Raw genomic sequence first — 21322 nt, 5'->3', positions numbered from 1 at the left:
ATAGAATGCTGCAGTTTCTCAAAGAAATTCACAAGTCTTTATTACACTTAATTACAACATGATGCAACAGGTACTCAAACACAAACTTTCACCTATTTTCATTTAAAAATGGGTTTGTACTCCAAAAACATTCTCTCTACATCACATGCTACAGTTGCAGCATATTCACTCTTAACCATAATCAGAGACTTCCAGTATCTATACACTATCAAATTTTTCTTTGCCTTGGAGGACACCAGAAATGTTCTTAATTTTGCAAACCAGAGGTTTTTAACACTGCACTCTGCATTGTGGCTAAAGGTAGGTACATCAAATTGGAATGAACGAGTAAATGAATATGAGTTGCTCACAAACACTATCTTTATTGAAGACTTCTTGAGCTTCTTGAACCCTCAGCAAGTATTGTGAGGTCCCTGAGATCTCTCACAGTTTTGTTTCTTTGCTCTGTGCCATTCCTTTCATGCAGTGACCCTGGTAGTCCCAGTACCTCAAGCTACTCAGTTAAGTTCAGACAGCTCGTGCAATAACATCGAAATGTGCTCTGTTGTACTAACTACATAATTTGAGTGGTCCGCTGGATCTCACAATGCCGGTTATGTATGTTTTCGGTTTCGGTACAAATGTCTTTATTGTTGTAACAAAATCATTTTGAAGTTATAACTGTGGCTAAACCAGGACCATCAAAGTTGTGTACTGGCAGTGCTTCTTTCAAAGTAAATGTGTTTGCAATTTGGCATAGAGGATTCTGACGATGATACTGATTACATATTAAGTGACCACGGCTCAAGTTAAGACTTATAGATGGTCTTCAAATTAAAGGATATTTTTAGCTTTTGATTGAGGTGAAAGGGGAAAGAACAGATTTGCACATTTCATCTTGGTGTTATGAGTAGGATATACAGTGTCTCTCTTATAAAGAAACCCAGACCTTCCAACGGTGTTTTTACTCTCTGAAACCTAAGCAGCGTAGTTCTTGACCTTGTAAGGAACGTGCATGTGTTCAACCTAGCATTAATAGCCAGTCTGAATCTCTGCTGTTAACATGGTGAGACAGTTACCATTGCAACTCCATATTTTCATAAGTAAAAGTTATTTTAAGTACAAGTCTGCTCTGCCGGTACGCGATGCATTTGTTCAGCAATTTCCTGATGAAGTGCAGAGATTCACGTAATTGTTAATAAATTTTAAACTACTGGCTCATGCTCAATAAAAAATATGCATACACATGAACAGTTTTAGCAGAGGAAAAGCTGAACAACACTGGTGCGAATCTTGAATGGTCACCGAATAAATCACTCGCAAAATTGGCACAACAAGTAGGGGATTTGGTTTCTTCTGCACACAGAGCTACAAAGTTGTTACACTTCAAACCGTACAGGTTTACACCGACCCATTGTTTAAAACCTGCTGATCCAGCCACAAGAGAGATATTGTGAGTGGTATCCTGCATCATTGAATGATCCTTTATTTGAACCACAACTTTTGTTCTTTTTGGATGAGGCCTGGTTTCATCTTAATGGTCATGTGAACAGTAAAAACTCTTGGTATTGGTGTGCAGAAAATCTTAATGTTGTTTATGAAGTCCCTCATTATGAAGGATGGCACTTTCAGAATCTTTTATAAGGTAAGATTTCATATACACGCTTAAAGCAGGGCGGCCACGTGCGACATAAGTTGAGCTGAGGCAGCTGTTGTAGTGCAGAGTACAATCAGTGTGTGCTTGGTCTGTTTATAGGATAGACCCTGTATTTTAATTTTTCAAGTGTTTACATGAATGACTGTGTGAAATATATTTTGGAAGTACCTGAAGTGTAAAATTTGCTGGTTTCCACAACTTTGTTTTTTGAATAAATCATTTCATACTTTCATTGTTGGGACCTTTATTGATACAAAACATTTCTTACTGTGTAATTTCAGCATATCTGTAGTCAGTTAATTTGAATATTTTTGACATACTTTATTAAAGTAGACATTAGCTACATGATATTACAAACTATAACTGCCCTATGGAGTAATTTCTTTGTGAAATTAGGACAAATGATTAGAATTAATATTTAATAAACACAGCATTGTTGGTCTAATGACATTTTTCAGAAATTGAATACCTTTCTTAGCCTAAAACCTGTTCAGTTCCCCGGATCTCACATCATCTGTTATGTTTTACAAGTGTCACGACACTTGCCGAGGGTTAATAGAAGCAGCTTCTTCAGAATTGAGGCCTTCAACTACCTCTTTTACTGCTTTAAAATAATTGGCATAGTAAGCAGCAACTTTGAGCCACGTTCGCCATCTTGTATGAACTAGCGAAGAAGGGGAGCAGCACATTACGAACTGTATCCAAGAACATATTCTTGCAATGTGGAGCGTTCAGGAAGGTACTCCTTTCACTGTAGAAATTAAAATGTTTACTTCAGGAAAGGAAGCCCGGAGTGCTTCAGCAATTCAATGAAATCCACGACATGTACCATCTTGGGATATGGCTGAGCACATGTAAGGTGCAGCATCAGTGCAGGCCATGAGAGCATGATTCTAAAGAATGTGTGAACCACAAAAAACTATGTGCATCATTGAAAAATGCAGCAACTGTTGAGTGATTCACTTTATTGTTATATAACACATCCATACTAGATATTTCTCTCTCCTTCCTCTCTTAAACTTCCAAACACGAAGTTAATTACAGATCTTCGATCCAATTCCGTTGTTTCATGTAGCGAGACCCAAATTAATTTTCCTACCTAATGCCACTTTAATGCACAGGAATGTAATTCTTCCTAATGTCTATTCATCTGGGATGGGTTGTTCTCTGAACTCCTCTAGAAACTGATTTACGTTGTTATTGTTTAGCTTAGCCAATAGTGCGTTTGCCAAGACAAATACTTTTCACAAGTCTTCATTGAATTTACTTCATGTTGGTCCAGATTAAACAAGCTGTGGTTACAAGAGGTGGGAGATTTTGTTTTAAGTTTACTGTTATTGTGTTCTCATTTGAAGATGATGTTGAACTTTATACATTTTAGTTGCCATTATGGCAATGAACACAATAATACAGTTGGTTGAAAAGTCTTCACACTTGCGTTCATAAGCTTTCAATACTTCACTAAAAGTTCTCTTTGCCTTAGGCATTATAAATTAAATAGCAGAGTCCTTTAATATACTATGAACTATAACCTGTTTCAACAACCAAAGCAGGGCGGATAAGAACTAATTGTGCATGAAAGGCCACTGTATTTAACCATTTAGAATATGGGGAAATTCCAAGAATCCATAGCCTACTTGGGCTGCAGGTAGACATAGCCATGGCCAAATATAGAGCTGGTGTTTCTAATTTTAAACCTGCTACTGGTACCCACCTCTCAAACAGGCTACGTGGCGAGAAGCAGCACAGGTCAACTTGAATATGGCAAGAGATATGCACAGGTTCCCAACAATTAAGTTCTCAAATACATGCCAAATTTTCCAATATTGTCCTGAAGAAGCCAATGTCTGCACTCAAGATACCGAATACATACAAAATATACCCTAACGAGAGGGAAGCACGAAATATACACTATCGAGATAAAACTACTCCAGATATTCAATTGCATATGCAAGATACATAATTATCCAAAGCCTAAATATGAGTGAAGAACTGGAATCCCAGATAAGGCTTTTTGCAAATTTCATCCTGTATATAGTTTGATAAATAAGTTACAGGATTATGAGCAGCTGCAAAATGACTTCAACAATGTTTTGAGATGGGCAGCAGACAATGGTATGATTAACGGGATAAAATGTCAGTTTGTAAGTTTAACCAAGAGGACAAGTTCTGTTTTAATTACCACACGGTGAAAGCAGTTACATGGGGATCAATGTAATAATGGCTTAACATCACACTACTTTTAAGGTTTTTGAAGACTCAAAGGTGCCAGAATTTAGTCTTGGAGTTTTTACGTGCCAGTAAATCTTAGACATGAGGCCGACTTATTTGAGCACCTTCAAATACCACCGGACTGAGTCAGGATCGAAACTGCCAAGTTTGGGTCAGAAGGCCAGTGCCTCAACCATCTGAGCTACTCGGCCTGGCAGATCAATGCAAGTACTTAGGTTTCAGTGTAAGAAAAGATCTTCATTATGATAATCACATTAAGGATTTAAATAACGGTTGCAGATTTCTTCATATGGTTAGAGTATTTAGGGGTTGTAGTGAGGATGTAAAGGAGAGGGCACTTAAGTCTCTGGTAACACCCCAATTAGAGTATGGTTCCAGTGTATGGAACCCTCACCAGGATTACTTCAAAATACAAGAACTGGAAAAGATCCAGTTCCGAGAGATTTTCAATGGAAATTTTGCAAACTTTGGGCTGGAAAGACTTTGGAGAAAGGAGACAAGCTGCTCGACCAAGTGGTATGTTGAGAGCTGACAGTGGAGAAATGGTGCTGGTAGCTTGAGTGAAAGTTAGGAAGGAAAGACAATATGAAGATAAAGTTGGAATTCAAGAGGAAAAATTGGGGCAAATATATAATATTCATTTATAGGAACAGGAATTAGAGATTAGAATAATTTATCAAGATAAATGTTTGATAAATTTCAAAGTTTTGAAATTATTTACCAAAGGACTAAGTAAATAATAAATATGACATCTGCCACAAGAGCGACAGTTCAAAATTCAGATCAAGTGACTGGAAATCAAACTCTTTCGATGACATGGTAGCATGTACAATGTGCAATGCTGATATTAGAGCAAGTTATTTAACTGGTTTATTTGGACTTTAGCCATCAAATTTAAAATTTGGCTGCTGTAATCTTACAGATCTTATTGCAATTTTATATAAAGTAAGCTTCAAGTGGTATTGCCGACTCAATGTATGGAAGTTCTTGCAATTTTAAATTGAAAGATAACAGCTGCTCAAGAATTGGTATGATTTATATAAATCTCCAATATGTTTACATTTACATTACTACGAACTTTTATGTCTAGACATGGCTAGGAATTCTTTTCTAGCAAGGCCAATTTATTTGCACATAGTACATTCCCAGATCTAAAATAAGGATCTTGTCTTAGCATTTATCTCCCTTGAATGATTTCATGAAAAATTATATGTCTGTATATAAGGTGAACCTTAATTTGCAACATCAGATACCAGTACACAGTTCTTAAAACTTATTGCTAATTAAAGACAAATATGAGCCAACATAATGGCTGCTCATTTCCAATATACTGTATTCACTGCCTATTATTGTATTCTAATAAAAGTTGAAATTTTGGTAACACTACTAGAATGTTATCTTTTAAGCAGTTTCCTTCCCCTCCGGTAGTGATGCGCAACGCTCTCGCTCGAGACTCGAGACTGACGTCGCAGATCTCGAGACTCTCGCGAGAATTCCGAGACCGATCCTCCTGTAGCGCAAGCTGTGCGACGTACCAGTAACTACGACTGTAAACTTGATAGTATATCATTGGCAGTTATTGCGTGAAATAACGTTATCTTATGAAAACGTGTGAGCCAATACATTTTGTCAAAAGCCTGGAAAAGTACTGCATGTTCAACTATGAACCCCTTAACACCATTAACTAAAGTGGAAACAGAATGTCAGTATTTTAAACTGTTCACGACTTATTTGGGGTGGACATCTTAGGTGAATAACAATGCATAATTTGTGAATAACTGTAGATAGGATGTACACCTACTTGGATACTAGAGGCGTGCATTATTCGAACCTGAGAAGGGGAAGATGTGCTTTGCTACATACGCAACCCCCATTACACATGAGTGAAACCTGTAACAGGGGTGATGGGCAACGCTCTCGAGATCGATTCTCGTGTGCTGCGAGCTGTGCGACGTCCCAGTAACTACGAGTGTAAGCTTGATAGTTATCAGCAGTTCTCACGTGGAAACGTGTGCGACGATAAATTTGGTCAAAATCCTATGAAAGCACTGCATGTTGAATTATGAACTCCTTACCATTAACGAAAGTGAATACAGAATGCCAGTATCTTAAACTGTTCACGAGTTATGTCAGGTGGACTTCTTAGTTGAATAACCCGTATAATTTGTTAATTGTTATTAGGATGTAATCCTACCTGGATGCCTCACAATCGTTGTCGGCAGGGTAGTTTCTTGTGATTCAGACCGGGCCGGAGGTGTTCTGTGACGATTCCTCTTCATTGACATGTGTTTGCAAGTGCCGGATCATCCCAGAAGTATTTCTGCCGATGTATTTTACTTCTTTTGAATAAGCAACACAGTGGGCTGTGCTTTGTGATATGTCTTAAAAATAACCGACATCCACGACTTACGTTGCGTTTCGGACATCGTCTTCAAGTTGTCGCGTACAATTCGACACAGACCGAGCTCGATAGCTGCAGTCGCTTAAGTGCGGCCAGTATCCAGTAATCGGAGATAGTGGGTTCGAACCCCACTGTCGGCAGCCCTGAAGATGGTTTTCCGTGGTTTCCCATTTTCACACCGGGCAAATGCCGGGACTGTACCTTAATTAAGGCCACGGTCGCTTCCTTCCAATTCCCAGGCGCTTTCCTATCCCATCGTCGCCGTAAGACATCTGTGTCGGTGCGACGTAAAGCAAATAGAAAAAATCGGCATAGTTCAAATTGCACCGTCATATATCGAAGTACCTACCTAATTGTGACGCGAATACTCTATAGCAATTTAGATTGCACATTCCACTTGTGCGTAATGGTGGTTGCATATGCAGCAAGGCGCACTTTGCCTCGTCTCGAGTTCGAATAATGCACGCCTCTAGTATCCAATTACGTGTACCTACAGTAACCGTCAGGTTCTGTACTTAAATCACTCATTCGGGTACCTACCAGTGCATACAGTGCCCGAATGCGTATCCTTTGTAATTATGTTATACTTCGTCAAAATAGACCTCTGTATAAATAAACGCCCTAGTCGCTTGTTGATACGTATTTACGAAAATGAGAAGGCCCGTGGTTGGCTATTCGCATATTCGGAACAAAACATTCAGCTCCAATTACCTGCAGGTCTACGACACGCTGCCCACCGCACATTGTGGGGACAACACTCGAGTTTTCTCGAAATTTCGAGCGAGAAATAATGCCTGCGCTAGTCTTGAGAAATCCCGAGAAAACTCGAGACCTCGTCTCAGACTGCCCATCACTACCCTCCGGTATCTAATATAAACTAAAGAGCCTGTAGTCTTGGAAATATAGGAGACCTACATAAAGGCTTGTTTAGCAATACAGCCTGAACAGTGAATGACGTACCATACGATCTTATTTTGCAAGCATCGACCAGGTATATTGCTGTGGCTTTGCTTGCGCCTTGACTTCACACATTGCACAAGTAGTCTACAGCAGAAACACGTCTGCTGCTCTCTGCTCTTTCTGTGCTCATGCCATCAGCAGGCTCTCATTGCCCACCTATGATCTGGAATGTCCAAGCTTTAATGTTTGTAAAATCTTATAGAAAACTAGAATGTATAATCTGAAAGCTTAAATTTATTAAGGTGGACGTAAAGGAAATGAATCTTCATGGCCATTTCACCATCTGGAAACTATTCTTTTGCTGGAGGGTGATCTGTCAAGGTCACCGTTTTCTTTCCTTAAATTTAAAGTCGACTATATAATTAATATCTTTGACCAATTGAATTTAAGAGAATTTTCAGCAGGACAGGAAATCTCATGAAGAGTTTAGACATCCAAGGTAACTTACATAAACTATTTTATTACAAGATTGTATAATATAAACATTTTTTCATCATAAATATATTCATTAAATATTCTCCATAAGCATTTTCATTATTGCAAAAGAATTTAAAAAATTATCACAGTTCAACTTTTGTTTATGGATATAAGTTATGTAAAATAGGTCTTCAAGGTACAAGTCTAGCTTTTTGGCTATCTGTAGAATATTCGGGGTCTGCATACTCTTCATCCGAATCTTCCAACTGTGTTCGGTTAGGTGCAACAAGCTTTTTGAAGATGCTCATTTTAGATTCCTTTATTTGTCTTGACTCATTTTCTGGAATCTGCAAAAAAACAAACCCTAATGTAAAGAGTTTTCTGAAAGTCATTAAGAGAAAATACAGTAGTAAGACACTTCACTAGGGTGACATGTTCACCAGTCTGCCAACTAGCCCTGGAGACGAAGAGAAAGTTCTGTACTGAAAGAACTAATTTTATTTTCCAGAATGTTCCTATGTAGAAGATTAATTTATTGCAAAAATTTCAAAAATCTGAAAGACTTCTGTAATCTGATAAGGCTCTGTCCGATATAGGACTAGACCAAGTGCTGAGCATTTCCTTGAATGAGCAGTAGATTGCCAGCCATCTGTGGAGAGATTTAAGGATTTACTGTAAAGGAGCATATTAAGTCTTTGGCAAGACCCCAATTAGAGTATGGCTCCAGTCTATGCAACCCTAACCATATTGCAATCACTTTATTCAAGAACTGGAAAAATCCAAAGAAAAGTAACTTTGTGAGTTGTAACAAAGAGTAGCATTACTAAAGCAATTCTTTTGAGGATATTTGAAAAGGTAGAGGAGATCACAATACGAAGAAGCAAACTTAAGAGCAAATATTCAATTATAAGAAGAGTAAGCTGAATAATTCAGGCAATGAAATGTTCTTTGAAATGGTATAAGACCACGTGAACAATTCAAGAATCGGCCACCACCGAGCAAGCAGTGATGCTGTAATTAGGATATGCTTGTTGGAAGATCAGGAAGGAAGAAAATGTAAAAGTCAGTTTCATGTCAAAATTTCGTAGAATAAGGAATTGCTTCTTAAGGGAGGAATTCCCTAGAATTTAAGTATTAAGATCAATTATTGAGGACAGTCAGCAAGGTGACCTTTGGTCTAATATAAAGGACTATATCAAAACTAAAGAAACATTAAAAATATTAATTGGAAACAGCAGTAATGTTTCTGCTGTGAAGGAAAATTCAAATTTTTTTTAGTAAAAAAAAGTGAAGGTATAATTCAGTATTTTATGAGAAGCTACTGTAATCTAGTTTTTGCCGAGAAACACTGGACTGTTTTTTAGCGTTTAAGGAACTTTTGATCCTTTTGAAGTTATCATTTTAAGGATTAGATAAAATTCACAGTTCTTAAAATTTACACGACCCATGTCTTGAGTTATTTTTACCATGTTGCATTTTGATATTCACCTCGACATTCTGCAATTCTCCTGCATTATCCAGAGGGTTGACATACTCGTGTTGACCTGGTTTCAGGCGAGATCCAGCAACATCGCCATTCTGAGAGAATCCGAAAGAAGGATCCTTGAAACGAATGCTGGAAGAGAATATTTACAGTAAAAATATATTTTATTTTAACTTGACTAATTATTTCCAGTTGTGAAGTTTGATATTCTCAGAATTGCAAGGCTTTTGTAAATGAGGAGCTTTTGTAATGGTTATTCAATCTTTTCCATCCGATATTTCTTTGAAAACTTTGAACTAACAAGATTATGTTGTAAAGGGGTAAAGTAAAAAGATTCACAACTCTTCTCCAATTGACTTCCCAATTTACTGTTAAATTTAAGATCAAGAGACTTCTAGAACTACCAAAACCTTATCTATACTATGCAATTTAAAAGAAGTCTATTTAGATTAATCAATTTTGAAATCTGTCATTGCATTTAGCTCTCTTGATGAAGAGACTAACCTTTTAACAATGAACTTAAGTTCAAGTTACCCCATTTTAACACTGCATTAGGAGAGATTTAAGACGGTAAAAGTATAAGTTTTGGTATTTCATTTCAGGATGGAGATTTTGTTTCATCCTTTACTTAAATGAAAAAGTAGCTTAAACACTCTGCATTTCAATTTTCAGTTCAGAATATCTCTGGAAGGATCACAAATTGAGAAATTCATTGCATTTATTTAAAAGAAATTAATATGTATGCAAATGCAATTTATAATCGACTTCTACAAGGATGCTTCACAAATTTAAGACCAAAATTTGAACATTTTTTAAACCTTAAAGTTGCAATTTGGAAAATAAAACTCTACAAGATTGCTAAGATAGTATTGGTAAGTTGTGGAAGAAGTGGTGATTAAAAGCAAGCAGAACATAAAAGTAGCTTGAAATAAAGCTACTTCATATAGGTCATAAGAATATTAGCTAGGATTCTTAAATATTAAAGAGTTTAGTGTCTAGTACTTTACCTAATATCAAATTTTCCTTTTCCTTTCAGTTTATGTTGATATGTGAAGTAGCCAGCCGCTGCCAGGGCTAGTACAAGAAGAACGATCAATAGTGTACCCTCCACTGACCAACCCGTCGACGTTTCTGCATTCTGATCTGATTTAGTAGATTCAGGAAAGTGAGGTTGAAGCATTATATGATCACCCTAAGAAAGATGAAATAATTTTCTTTATAGCAGAGAGAAAAGCCTACTATACAAACTACAAATTCATAGCATTGAAATTTAGAGCAAGTGAACAGGTGAGACTTAAGTAGGAATCTATAAGAGAAAATGTGTACATTTCTTTAGATTTAATGAGTGGGAATAGCCAAAAACAAATCCTAGATAAAGTTGCCCTCTGCAATCACAATAGAAAATAATTTTATTGTGAATGATTTAGTTTCAAAACATTTCTAGTACTAGAAAAAAAAAAGATAGGGAGATTCACATCTACATAGATGAACTTTTATAACAAGATGCAGCCAAAGACCTTGCTATAGAATGAAGGACACTGATTTGTTATCATTCCCAAGTTTGCTAAGTGGAGAGACCCTACTGCCATGTAGAGCCATCTTGTCCTCACATTTTTGAGAAAGATTAGTTTTCTATTGCAAGATTCTTTGACATGCATTGATTCATATACAAAAGTGTACCCAGCACTCTTCTGGGATCACTGATACTTTCAACTTACATCTTCGCATGGTATATTCATGGGAACAATAGTGCCATCTCCACATATACATTTTGGTCCATTTACTCCAATAACACACAAATGGCTACAAGGTTTTCCCTGGCACACGTTTTGTCCTGAAAATAAAAACCATTTCTTAAGAACGAACATCACAGTAGAAAAAGGATCTTTCTTTGTAGTATTATTCTTACCTTTTGGTTGATATTCATTTTGAATTATTACAAGGTGATTAATACTGTCAACATGAAGCTGAAGCCATTCACAACGATGTGAACCTCCAAATATTCTGCATTTCACCACATTGCCAGAACCAGCTGAAATCCAGTAGAGATCATCCTCGAACAACAGAAGACCATTGGGATGTTTTACCTATGTAAAGGAGGAATTTTATTATATTAAAATTTTTTTTATAGGAGTTCTGTTTAGTCGCTTATGGCCAGAGCTGTCCAAATTAAATTTATAGTATAGCAAGATATTTAATATTTAGGGATGTACAATATTGTCCAAGTACATTAAAGTGCTATTTAAGATAATTAGGAAATTTATGAAGGATTTACCTCTCTTGTGAAGACAATGTGCCTTCCATTTGCATGGTAATCTATGCTTTCTACCCTTTGTTCAACATGATCTACCCAGTAAAGTCTTCTGCGGATTGAGTCTGCTGCTAATCCTGTAACTGCAGCCAAGTTTCCAGACACGAAGACTGTAGAATTAGCACCGGAGAGTTCAGCACGATTTATAATGCTGGATGGATTGTTAAACATTGCATAACTTGTCTCGCTCCAAAACAAGAACCTAGAGAACAATTTAAAATTTGAGAATATCGTCGTCAATGAATAATTGTTTTAACCTTTTTTAGATTTTAAATATAAACCTAGCAATTTAAGAAAATTTATTTGTTTCCGTTTGCAAGTCATTGAGCTGAATACAATCTTGGAAATTAAATCTTTGAAGATTTTTTTAAGTATCATGCTGAACTTGATTAAAGAAAAGCATTTGAATTTTTAGATCATTTGGCACAGCTAAAATATGGAAGTTTTAAACTTCCATTTCTACATTTCAGGTTTCCTGAAAGTTGGCAGTAAAAAGGAACTCTTGACAATATTTTGTTCCATTGGAAATGGAAGAGTGAGAAAGCATACTTTTGGGAAATGAAGGTGATGCTTACCCTGATATGGGATCTACAGCTAGGCTATGTATCATTGTACCCGGTTCTGCTGTTATTAATATGGCACAGCGCCTTTCTTCTAGATTGCATACCTGGAAGATTTAGATATTTTAGTGCATAAGAATGTTAGGTTAATTTGAAAATTTAATAAGGCAACTGTGGTAATAGAAATCCCACAATATTTAGTATACTAGCATTCCTACCTTTATACGGAGGTGGTTTTGTTCGGACTCGTCGACGAAGTAAATATTTCCAGTAATCCAGTCTACAGCAAGCGTGGTTGGTCGACCAAGATTTTTAGCAAATGTTTGCTTGTTGTCCAAAAGAGAATGAGAGTGTATAGAACCACTTATACCTGCAAGCAAAGATTAATATGGTACCGAAGTCTTTCTTTTCTTTAGCTCTTTAGAGGAAAAAACCTCAACATACCTGAGCTCCAGTAAATAGTTTTGTTGCGGGCATTAATATCTAGACCAGTAATTTTCAATCCAATGTCTTGATGTATTAGCTTCATGTATTTGAGATTGCTGGGCACCTTTCGTATTTCATTGTCATTGGCTACAAATACCATGTCCAGAGGAGGACCTGCAAATGAAAGGATTTTCATTAATCTTGTATGTGTGTCAGCCCGAAGGCTGGTTTGATCCTCCATGCTCTGCCAACAGCTGTCCTAGATAGCCCAGGCATCACTGAAGAGGCGTACTAGGGAAATAAGGAGAGGTAGTTTCCCGTTGCTTTCCTCACCGAGCCGGAAGTGGCTATTACATACTGTATCAGTCTGCCAAGCCCATTGAAATGCAAGCACCAATCTACCCTATGAGAGATATTTTCATACCATTCATAACAGGGACTAGCTGCATAAGGAATGGTATTACTAGCATCCCTCATACCTCTGTCACTTTCACATTGTCAAAGCCAAAGATGAGACAGACAGATCAATGAATGTAACAAATTTATTATAGCCCATACCAGAAGACATAGTGCACTGTAAACACTACATCTCATCAGCAAAGGCATTCATTAATCTTATATCATTAAAGAATTTTAATTTGTGCAAGAAAGGAACTAAAAACATACTAGTGCACGACTTGCCAGGTCAAGAGCAAAAAAAAAAAAAAAAAAATGTATAAACTTGGGAGATAAGGGAATTTGTTTAAGTTGCCAATGATTTTTCATCTTGGTAATCACAGAACAATCATTTGCAGATCAAACATTTCTGAAAGGTTTTCTATGAAGATAAATTATAGGAAAGGTGTGAATTATATGTAGGTTCCAAAGGACATGAAGGTAGGTGGTAATAGAATTAGTTTAAAAGTGCAGTAGAGTGGACAGTTTATAATGCTAGGTAGCTTAAAAAGAACTCTAGGAGAAGCTATTTTATAGATGGTACCTCCCACACAAAGCACCATAGTCATTTATGGCCATTTGACGAATGTGGTAGGCATTTGGTTGCAGCAAGTCAACTGTGTGTTTAGAGATGTTAGGGTAGTTTTCTGTAAACATTCCATTGTCTCGATAACTGGCAACATTCAGTCATTCTTGTTATCAGGAAAGTATACCATCTTTCCTTGCAGCCCCAACCTGGCACCTAGCAATTTCCATCTCTAAACTGTCTAAGCAGCTGGTGGCAAGAGATTTGACGATGCAGCCATTGAGCACGGAGTCTTGACGTGGTTTGAAGGAATGGGAGAAGTCTCACTTTGACAAGAAGAGCAACTGTTTAATGATCATGGCGATGAGTCACCTATTATGCTTATCTGTCCCTTAAAAGAAAGTTTTGGTCTGTGGACTCCCTGTTTCTTGAAGTACATTGCGATTTAACTCTACTGCATATACTAGTTAGCAAAGCAAAGTGCAGTAGAAGAGTATGGTAGCAAATTTTATTACAAGCTTTGTATACAGATGTTAATTGTTATTACCAAAAGCAAATGTACTCTTGTGTTACACTATAATTGAGATGTTCATTTGTAGAGTCATTTGATTTGCAAAGAAAAATTGGAAATGAAATCTGTTAACCTTCAGTCAGGGAATTTAGCTCCCTTTACTTTGGGAAAGTAAAAATTGTTCCAACATTTGAATCATTAGGTTATTTAGTGTAAGCAAATATGGCATAAATCAAAATTTTACAAACTATGGAATCAGTGTACCAGTAATTCATTGCAATAATATCTGCAGAAACCATTTTAGTATTACCTGTTGCCTTGCAAGACCGTCTGTCTAGTCTGAGGTTATATCCATTCATACAGCTGCATGTGAAACTTCCTTCTGTATTTGAACAAGTTTGTGAACAAATGTCTTGCTCACATTCATCTATGTCTGAACATGATGCACCATCTGCTTGGAGAATGTAACCTGGATGACATGAACATCTTGATCCCTGAGGAGTTGGGTGGCATATTCCCTCACAGGGATAGCCTTGCATACAAGCAGAACCTAAGTGGAGAAGTATATGTGCATTAGCATAATAAAGTTTAGAAATTAATGTTTGATACTGTGTATAATCTAGTTAGCATTTGTAAGAAATTTGGCATTTTACTAATGCCCTCTTTCATATAAAAAGAGAAAATAGGTTGCAATTTAATTGAAGTTGAAAATTTTAATGAAATTGTGGCCATAGCAGCATGTGAAGTTTTAACTAAGGACACCCTTAGGAGCTAGGGATTCACAATCGGGAAGTGAATGGTGTATACGTGAAGCTCAAAGGCTTGAGTTCATATTCACAAGATTGACTTTACATGGAGCAATATTTACCACGATTAGTATAAAGCATGTACAGGAGGGGGGGGGGGGGGGGGGAGAACTTGGCAGCCATTGCAATTTTATATCAATGGAATAAAATTACAACATTTACTTGCAAACATGAAAGCATTGACAGAAGTTCTGGGACAAGACTTACGACATTTTCCTCCTTCATCAGAAGAGTCCAAGCAATCTCCTACACCGTCACAGACCTTGTTTATTTGAAGGCACTCTCCAGAAGTGCATTTAAAGCCATCACAAGGTCCTAGAACATTAAAGTTAACCATAGACAATTTATACGATTCTTGCAAGCAGTTAAAAATTTTATTAGGTAGATTGAAGTACCATATGTAAATTTACCTGTTGTAGGTGGTTGAGTTTTGACACAAACACTGTGGTCTTCATCTGAACCATCAGAACAGTCGTCCATACCGTCGCACATCCAATCAGATGAAATGCATTTAGAATTTCGACATTCAAATTGATGAGGTCCACATCCACAGTCTTTCTCATCCTCCCCTTTTGGGCATTCTGCCGTTCCATTACACCTAAGAAAATTTCATTATGACATTATCGTTTCTTTACAAGAGTTTGTTTAAACAAACAAAAAAACTGGTTGAAAAAGTGAAGTAGTTTGCATTACCTAGCCGAGTCTGGAATACACTTTACATCTTGTTTTGTGCATTTGAACTCATCATCTTTACAAAAGATAGTTGGACGTTTTTCTTCCTTATGGCAGTCCTTTTCATCAGAGTCATCACCACAGTCATCCACTCCATTGCACTTCAGTGTGAGGTCAAGGCATCTCCTGTTTGTGCATTCAAAGTCCTGTGGGCTGCATGTAGGTAGGGCTGTAAGAGAAAAGTCAGGTTTAAGGGAAAGTTACTAGAGGTATGAAATATGTTCAAGTAGCATTGTTAGTGGCAAAATTTGGCATTTAAAGTAGTAAATAAATAATCTGTCTTTGTAGTTAGGGCTCAAGGGACTCTTACACTTGAGTAACTTCTTGAAGTTGTGGTTAACAGAAATGTAATTTAAAAGTAACAGAAATGTAATTTAAAAGTAAATCATTTTAAAAAGTAGTACTAATAGCAAATGTGGAGATAGTGGGAAAGGCATTGAGATTTTCAGATACTCACGGCACTTGTCATGTTCGTCTGAACCATCTTCACAATTTACTTCATTATCACATTCCCACGATGCTGGAATGCATGCTCCTGACTGGCAACGGAATTCTCTTGCATGGCAGGAAGCTAAAGAGTAATTTAAGGTTAGTTTTACGGTGAAGTGTATTATATAAACTATAGTATACAAAATCAGACTAGCATACCTTGCTGGCAGTCCTTTTCATCAGATTTATCCTCACAATCTTCTCTGAAATCACACCGCCATCTTGCATCAATGCATTCTCCAGAGCCGCACTGGAACTCCGATTCTGAAAATTTGAAAATATACAGTTAACTTTTACAAAGGAAGTAAGTACTCTCCATGGTAACATTTAGGGAGGACTGTAATTTGATAATTTAAATCACAAATTTCCTGAAAATAAGTTGGTTTCCTTAATGTGTTATTTGTACCCAACTTAAGATAAACGCTAAACTAGTCTAGAATATCTTTCCGTCACATGACGGTGACTTTAGTGACTTTTAGATTAAGTTATGGAAGTCCTTGAAAACTAACTTTAGCACAATTTTAAACTTTTGTTTCTTCTAGCATTATTGGGCTTCAGTAGTTTAATACTGAAAATAGCATTGTATCTTAGGTGGTTCCATGAATGAGTTAGAAATGGTGAGGTATACAGGTTTGTAGAGACCAGTGGTTCTAAAACTGGACATTAATGCTGCTCCTGTTGCTGACCATGTACTGGAAGTCCAAGAGAAAGATGAAGTCACTATGTACTGCCAAGAAGGAAGAAAGATGCGATTACATTCTAAATTACAGAGCAAGTATGCAACAATCTTTTTGGCGCAGTGTCCTTGCCAATATTTGGCGGTGCCCCTGGAAGCTTTATACATAGACCTTTGAAACAAATGGTATGGACATTTAGTGGAGACTAATACAAGAAGGATGTATTTACTCTGGCAAAATGCACAAAAGATAGTTTTAAAAATGGGATTTAAAATAAAACAACCAGCTTGTTGACTGGCATCTCAGAAGGATGTCTTAATAAGCAAGGTTCCATAAACTGCCAAGAAATAAACAGCCAGAGGATTCACAATTAGTGGGATAAACAACTAAACTCATCCTAAACAATAGTTTAGTGGACATGGAATATTGATATGCACAGTTTAAGTTTTTATTTTAATTTCAGTGACAAGACAGCCCCCAACTGTTGAGCAATAGTTTGCTTAAATTTCATAATTTTCACTTTCTTAATGGGATTTTAATTTTTTGTTCCGATCATTTGGTTCCACTTCATGTATCTTTTTTATATGTATATTAACTGGACTTCTTGCAGAACCAATGAAATTAGCAAATTTGCTTACAGCAACCATTTTAAGTCATTGTCATGAAGGCTATGCCAAGAAGTTAACTTTGAAGTACAAATTCAGCAGATTAGCAAGTTGTATTTAGTAGGTAGATTATCATGAAATGTTCACAACTAAAATCATTTATATTAAGTATTACACACAGACCTTTTGTTGTGTATGAACAGAATATATAGCACCTAGCCCAGAAGGAAATCTCTTAAAAGGTTTGTGGTAAGACGTGCAAAAACATGTTTCATACTGTTGAAGCAAATTAAAAGGCAAGACCATTTGCTGAGGAATTTGTGGAAAAGTTTAAGTTATTTTTAATAATTCCAGAATATTAATATTGTGAATAATCTCATACTAAAAGGTTTATGTCTGCAAGTACTTTCAGTGCAGGAAAGTTACCTGGTTTGCAAGCCTTGCGTTCACACCCAAATTCATCTGAACCATCTAAGCATTGTTCTATACCATCACAGTACTCTTCCAAATATATACATTGTCCATTAGAACAACGGAATTGGTCAGTATGGCAAGCTGGTCTGCAGTCTTTTTCATCTTCTCCACTTAGACAGTCTAGTCTGCCATCACATCTGATGAGAAAAGTCAATTATTAGTGCCAGATTTTCCAGCAGTGTTAAGTGCCATTTAACAATTGGCAAGATTAAGGCAGCGGTTCATAAACAGAAATATTGAATATATGTAGTTAAATTTAGCAAGAAAGGAAGTTTTAATGATGCCTTTAAAGACTAAATATACTAATTAAAGTAACTTATGCACAATATAATGTGAAGTTACCTGAGAATTTTTGGAATACAGCGATTGTCATGTACACATTTAAACTGATTTTTTGCGCAGTGGGCTGGTTTTGCACAGGTGTGGTTATCCGATTCCAAGATGAAACCATCAGGACAAGCACATACCTACACAGGTTAAACAGGTTAGCAAAGCATTTTTATAGCAAGTTTGCATACCTAATCCATGTTTGGGACTACTTACTGGTTGTTGAAGGGAGAGAAGGCAAAGATGACTGCAACCATCATTTTTATTTTGGCATGGATGGCTTGGTGGAACCACAATTCCTCGGACCGATACCAGCATTATATGATCAATGTCTTCAAATATATCTGAAAAGAAATATTTGAAATGTCAGTTTGAAAAGAACTTGACATACTGGTAGGAAGAATAGATTTGATTTGTAGTAAAAGACATGAAAATTATCTTCCGTCATCTGCTTATGAGAAAGCAAGTAAAGACTATAGAATTAAGGAAGTGACTAATGTGGATACTGTAGCAATAGTATTATGGCAAAAATTATTTTCTGTAGTATTATGTACGTCTTATGGTATTTAACTTAATCCACTTCCATGTGGAAGATAATCAAACTGAATAGTTTGTTTCATAAACTGTTTACTTACCACTAAGGTCGCAGTTCACATGCTGCAAGTCACTTTAAATTAAGTTAGGGAGACGAACTGAACGTCAAGATCGGTTTGTTCACGGCGGTGCAGAGGAGACGAACCAATTACTCAGAAATTAAGGGACTAATGTAACTGGCATTCCTGTATCTGCATGAACTATATGCAATATATTGCATAGTGCCCAATTAGGTAATTTTTTTTTTGCTAGGGGCTTTACGTCACGCCGACACAGATAGGTCTTATGGCGACGATGGGATAGGAAAGGCCTAGGAGTTTGAAGGAAGCGGCCGTGGCCTTAATTAAGGTACAGCCCCAGCATTTGCCTGGTGTGAAAATGGGAAACCACGGAAGACCATTTTCAGGGCTGCCGATAGTGGGATTCGAACCTACTATCTCCCGGATGCAAGCTCACAGCCGCACGCCTCTACGCGCACGGCCAACTCGCCCGGTGGTAATTGGGTTTATTCCACTAGAGAACCTTTATAGGGGACAGGCCATCCAACATCGTAGTCTGGGTTTGGATGAACTGGTATAATTTTACGTTTGCAGATTGAACACCAATATTACTTGCGTTACGACAAAGGGTGTGAAGATTTAGAAGACTCCCTTGAAACAGAGTTCTTTCGGGTTGAACCACATTTGTATAAATTGCATGCAGTTTGCCGATTTTAATATAGGGCAGTATTCTTAGTCAAGGTGACATGCTAATTGGACATCCAGGCAGCTTGGCTATTCTTTCTTTAAGATCCTTTAAATTTAAAATTTCTTTGCATATAAAAAAGAAAGCCAAAGACATTAACATTGAATAATCAGATCTGGATTATAAAACAGTGAAGTTATTTAAAAAAGAAAATTGTGGAAGAGATTTGCACTGTCAAAAATTATGAAGTTCTTACTGGTGTCTAAGGAAAGCAGATTAAAAAGGTAAAATCTAAAATTTTATTTGCGTTAGTTTGGATAGGTCATCTGAATTTTCATATTTTTCCCTTTTGATATTATAATAGACCTTTTAGAAAAGAGTTTACAGATTTAGAGGCCATATGATAAAAATTTAATGTTCAACCAAACTTTTGTCCTATAGTGCAAGCAGAAGGTTTTGATATATATCCTTTTATTGGCTGCCAGAAACCATATTGTGCGGAAGCTAACTGGAACATCTTGGGGAGCACAACCAGACAGTGAGGACATCTGCCCTTTCGCTCTGCTATTCCGCAGCTGAATACGCATGCCCGGTGTGGTACAAATCTTGCCATACCAAGCACTCAACGAAACCTGCCACATTACTGGACGTTTGAGACCTACACCTTTGGAAAAAAGTATCGCCTTGCAGGGATAGCACCTCCCGATATTCGCCGTGAAGTGGCAGCCAAGAAAGAAAAGAGAAAGGTGTTGACATCGGAAGCCCACCCTTTGTTTGGATATGAGCCACCACGCCAGCGGCTTAAGTGTAGGAAAAGCTTCTTGAGAGTAACCGAAACACTTGCAGGAACAGCGCAGCAAGCAAGAATTCAAGAATGGTGCGTCAGGAGTCAACATACGAGGATGAGTCAATGGATGACCCCAAAAGAGGAACTCCTTCCTGGCCATGCCACAGAGTGGGTGAATTGGAGAGCACTGAACAGACTGTGCTGTGGTGTTACGCGGTGCAGGGTAAACCAGAAGAAATGGGGTTTCGAATTGGACAGTACCTTGTGTGTATGTGGAGAAGAGCAGACCACAGCCCATTTGCTGCAATGCAGTCCATGCCCATTCAGCTGCACAACAGAAGACCTGGTTAAAGCGAAGCCAAATGCACTTGATGTTGCAAGGTTTTGGGCTCACATAGGTTAATGTGGTCTTCACCATTCGAGTATTTATATTATGTTTTGTTTTTCCTTATATTTAATTTTTAACTTGTGTATGCTTCTGACACGATATAAATAAATTTCTAAAAGGGAAACTATACAATTTTGTTCAATTAAATGGGCAACATTAAATTACTAGAACTCTTCAGTTTCATTCACCATTTTGGATTACAAATTATGGCAACCAATTTGAGAAATCGGTTATTTTAACATGACTACTTTGAAGAACATTGCTTTTATAAAGTTATACCAAATTTAAGAAATTTAGTTTTGACTCCTAAGTTAAAAAAAAAAAAAATTAAGGTCTGGATATATTCCTTTATCATTATTTTGTAAGTGGGTATTTCTGTTCCAGTTCAGTATACCTACAGGCAAAAAGAAATAGCTTTCCTGAAATCAGAAGAGTTTAGTTAGTGGAATATTCTTTCGGAGGAAAATGAAACAGTGTTTAATATAATTGACATAATGCAATACGTTACTTACCTAAAGATACACCTTTAATTTTCGAGTCGCTCAAATACTTGTTTGACCAGTGTAATTTATTGCTCTGCCAGGTTGTCCAGAAAATATCTTTACCCAGCGTTGCAACAGCTACTGGAGGGGCATCGAAAGTACGGTAGCCATGGTGGTCGAAACCTGAAAGAATTTAGTTTCTAGTGCTAGAATCTTTGTCCAGATTGAACAGGCAGCAAGTCCAGTGCATCAAAATGCAAACACTTAAAGGATATTCCAAGTTGAAATTTGAAGATATAAGCTACATATTTACAAACGTGCATTCAAGAGAATGATGTATAAACGTTGCTTGATAGTTTTAAAGATACTAGGGTTATGT

General features: G+C 37.0%; 1 protein-coding gene across 1 annotated transcript in view; it reads right to left on the bottom strand.

Moving 5' to 3' along the window:
- Positions 1-7678: 7678 nt before the first annotated feature.
- Positions 7679-21322, bottom strand: part of LOC136867445 (vitellogenin receptor) — a 33428-nt gene continuing 19784 nt past the window's right edge. Inside the window, exons 19-37 of the mRNA XM_067144652.2 lie at positions 20974-21126; positions 18225-18352; positions 18024-18148; positions 17634-17818; positions 16085-16189; positions 15894-16007; positions 15398-15605; positions 15115-15302; positions 14912-15019; positions 14209-14448; positions 12445-12600; positions 12219-12370; positions 12016-12107; positions 11405-11642; positions 11039-11216; positions 10848-10963; positions 10137-10321; positions 9135-9261; positions 7679-7993 (exon numbers count right to left, since the gene is read on the bottom strand). Of these exons, the coding sequence (XP_067000753.2) occupies positions 7838-7993; positions 9135-9261; positions 10137-10321; positions 10848-10963; positions 11039-11216; positions 11405-11642; positions 12016-12107; positions 12219-12370; positions 12445-12600; positions 14209-14448; positions 14912-15019; positions 15115-15302; positions 15398-15605; positions 15894-16007; positions 16085-16189; positions 17634-17818; positions 18024-18148; positions 18225-18352; positions 20974-21126 (2954 nt within the window). The 3' untranslated portion in view covers positions 7679-7837. The remainder of the gene's footprint in view (positions 7994-9134; positions 9262-10136; positions 10322-10847; positions 10964-11038; positions 11217-11404; positions 11643-12015; positions 12108-12218; positions 12371-12444; positions 12601-14208; positions 14449-14911; positions 15020-15114; positions 15303-15397; positions 15606-15893; positions 16008-16084; positions 16190-17633; positions 17819-18023; positions 18149-18224; positions 18353-20973; positions 21127-21322) is intronic.

The sequence above is a fragment of the Anabrus simplex genome, chromosome 3 (genome assembly GCF_040414725.1).
Source record: "Anabrus simplex isolate iqAnaSimp1 chromosome 3, ASM4041472v1, whole genome shotgun sequence".
NCBI lineage: Eukaryota > Metazoa > Arthropoda > Insecta > Orthoptera > Tettigoniidae > Anabrus > Anabrus simplex.
This window is presented reverse-complemented; position numbering and strand designations above follow the sequence as displayed.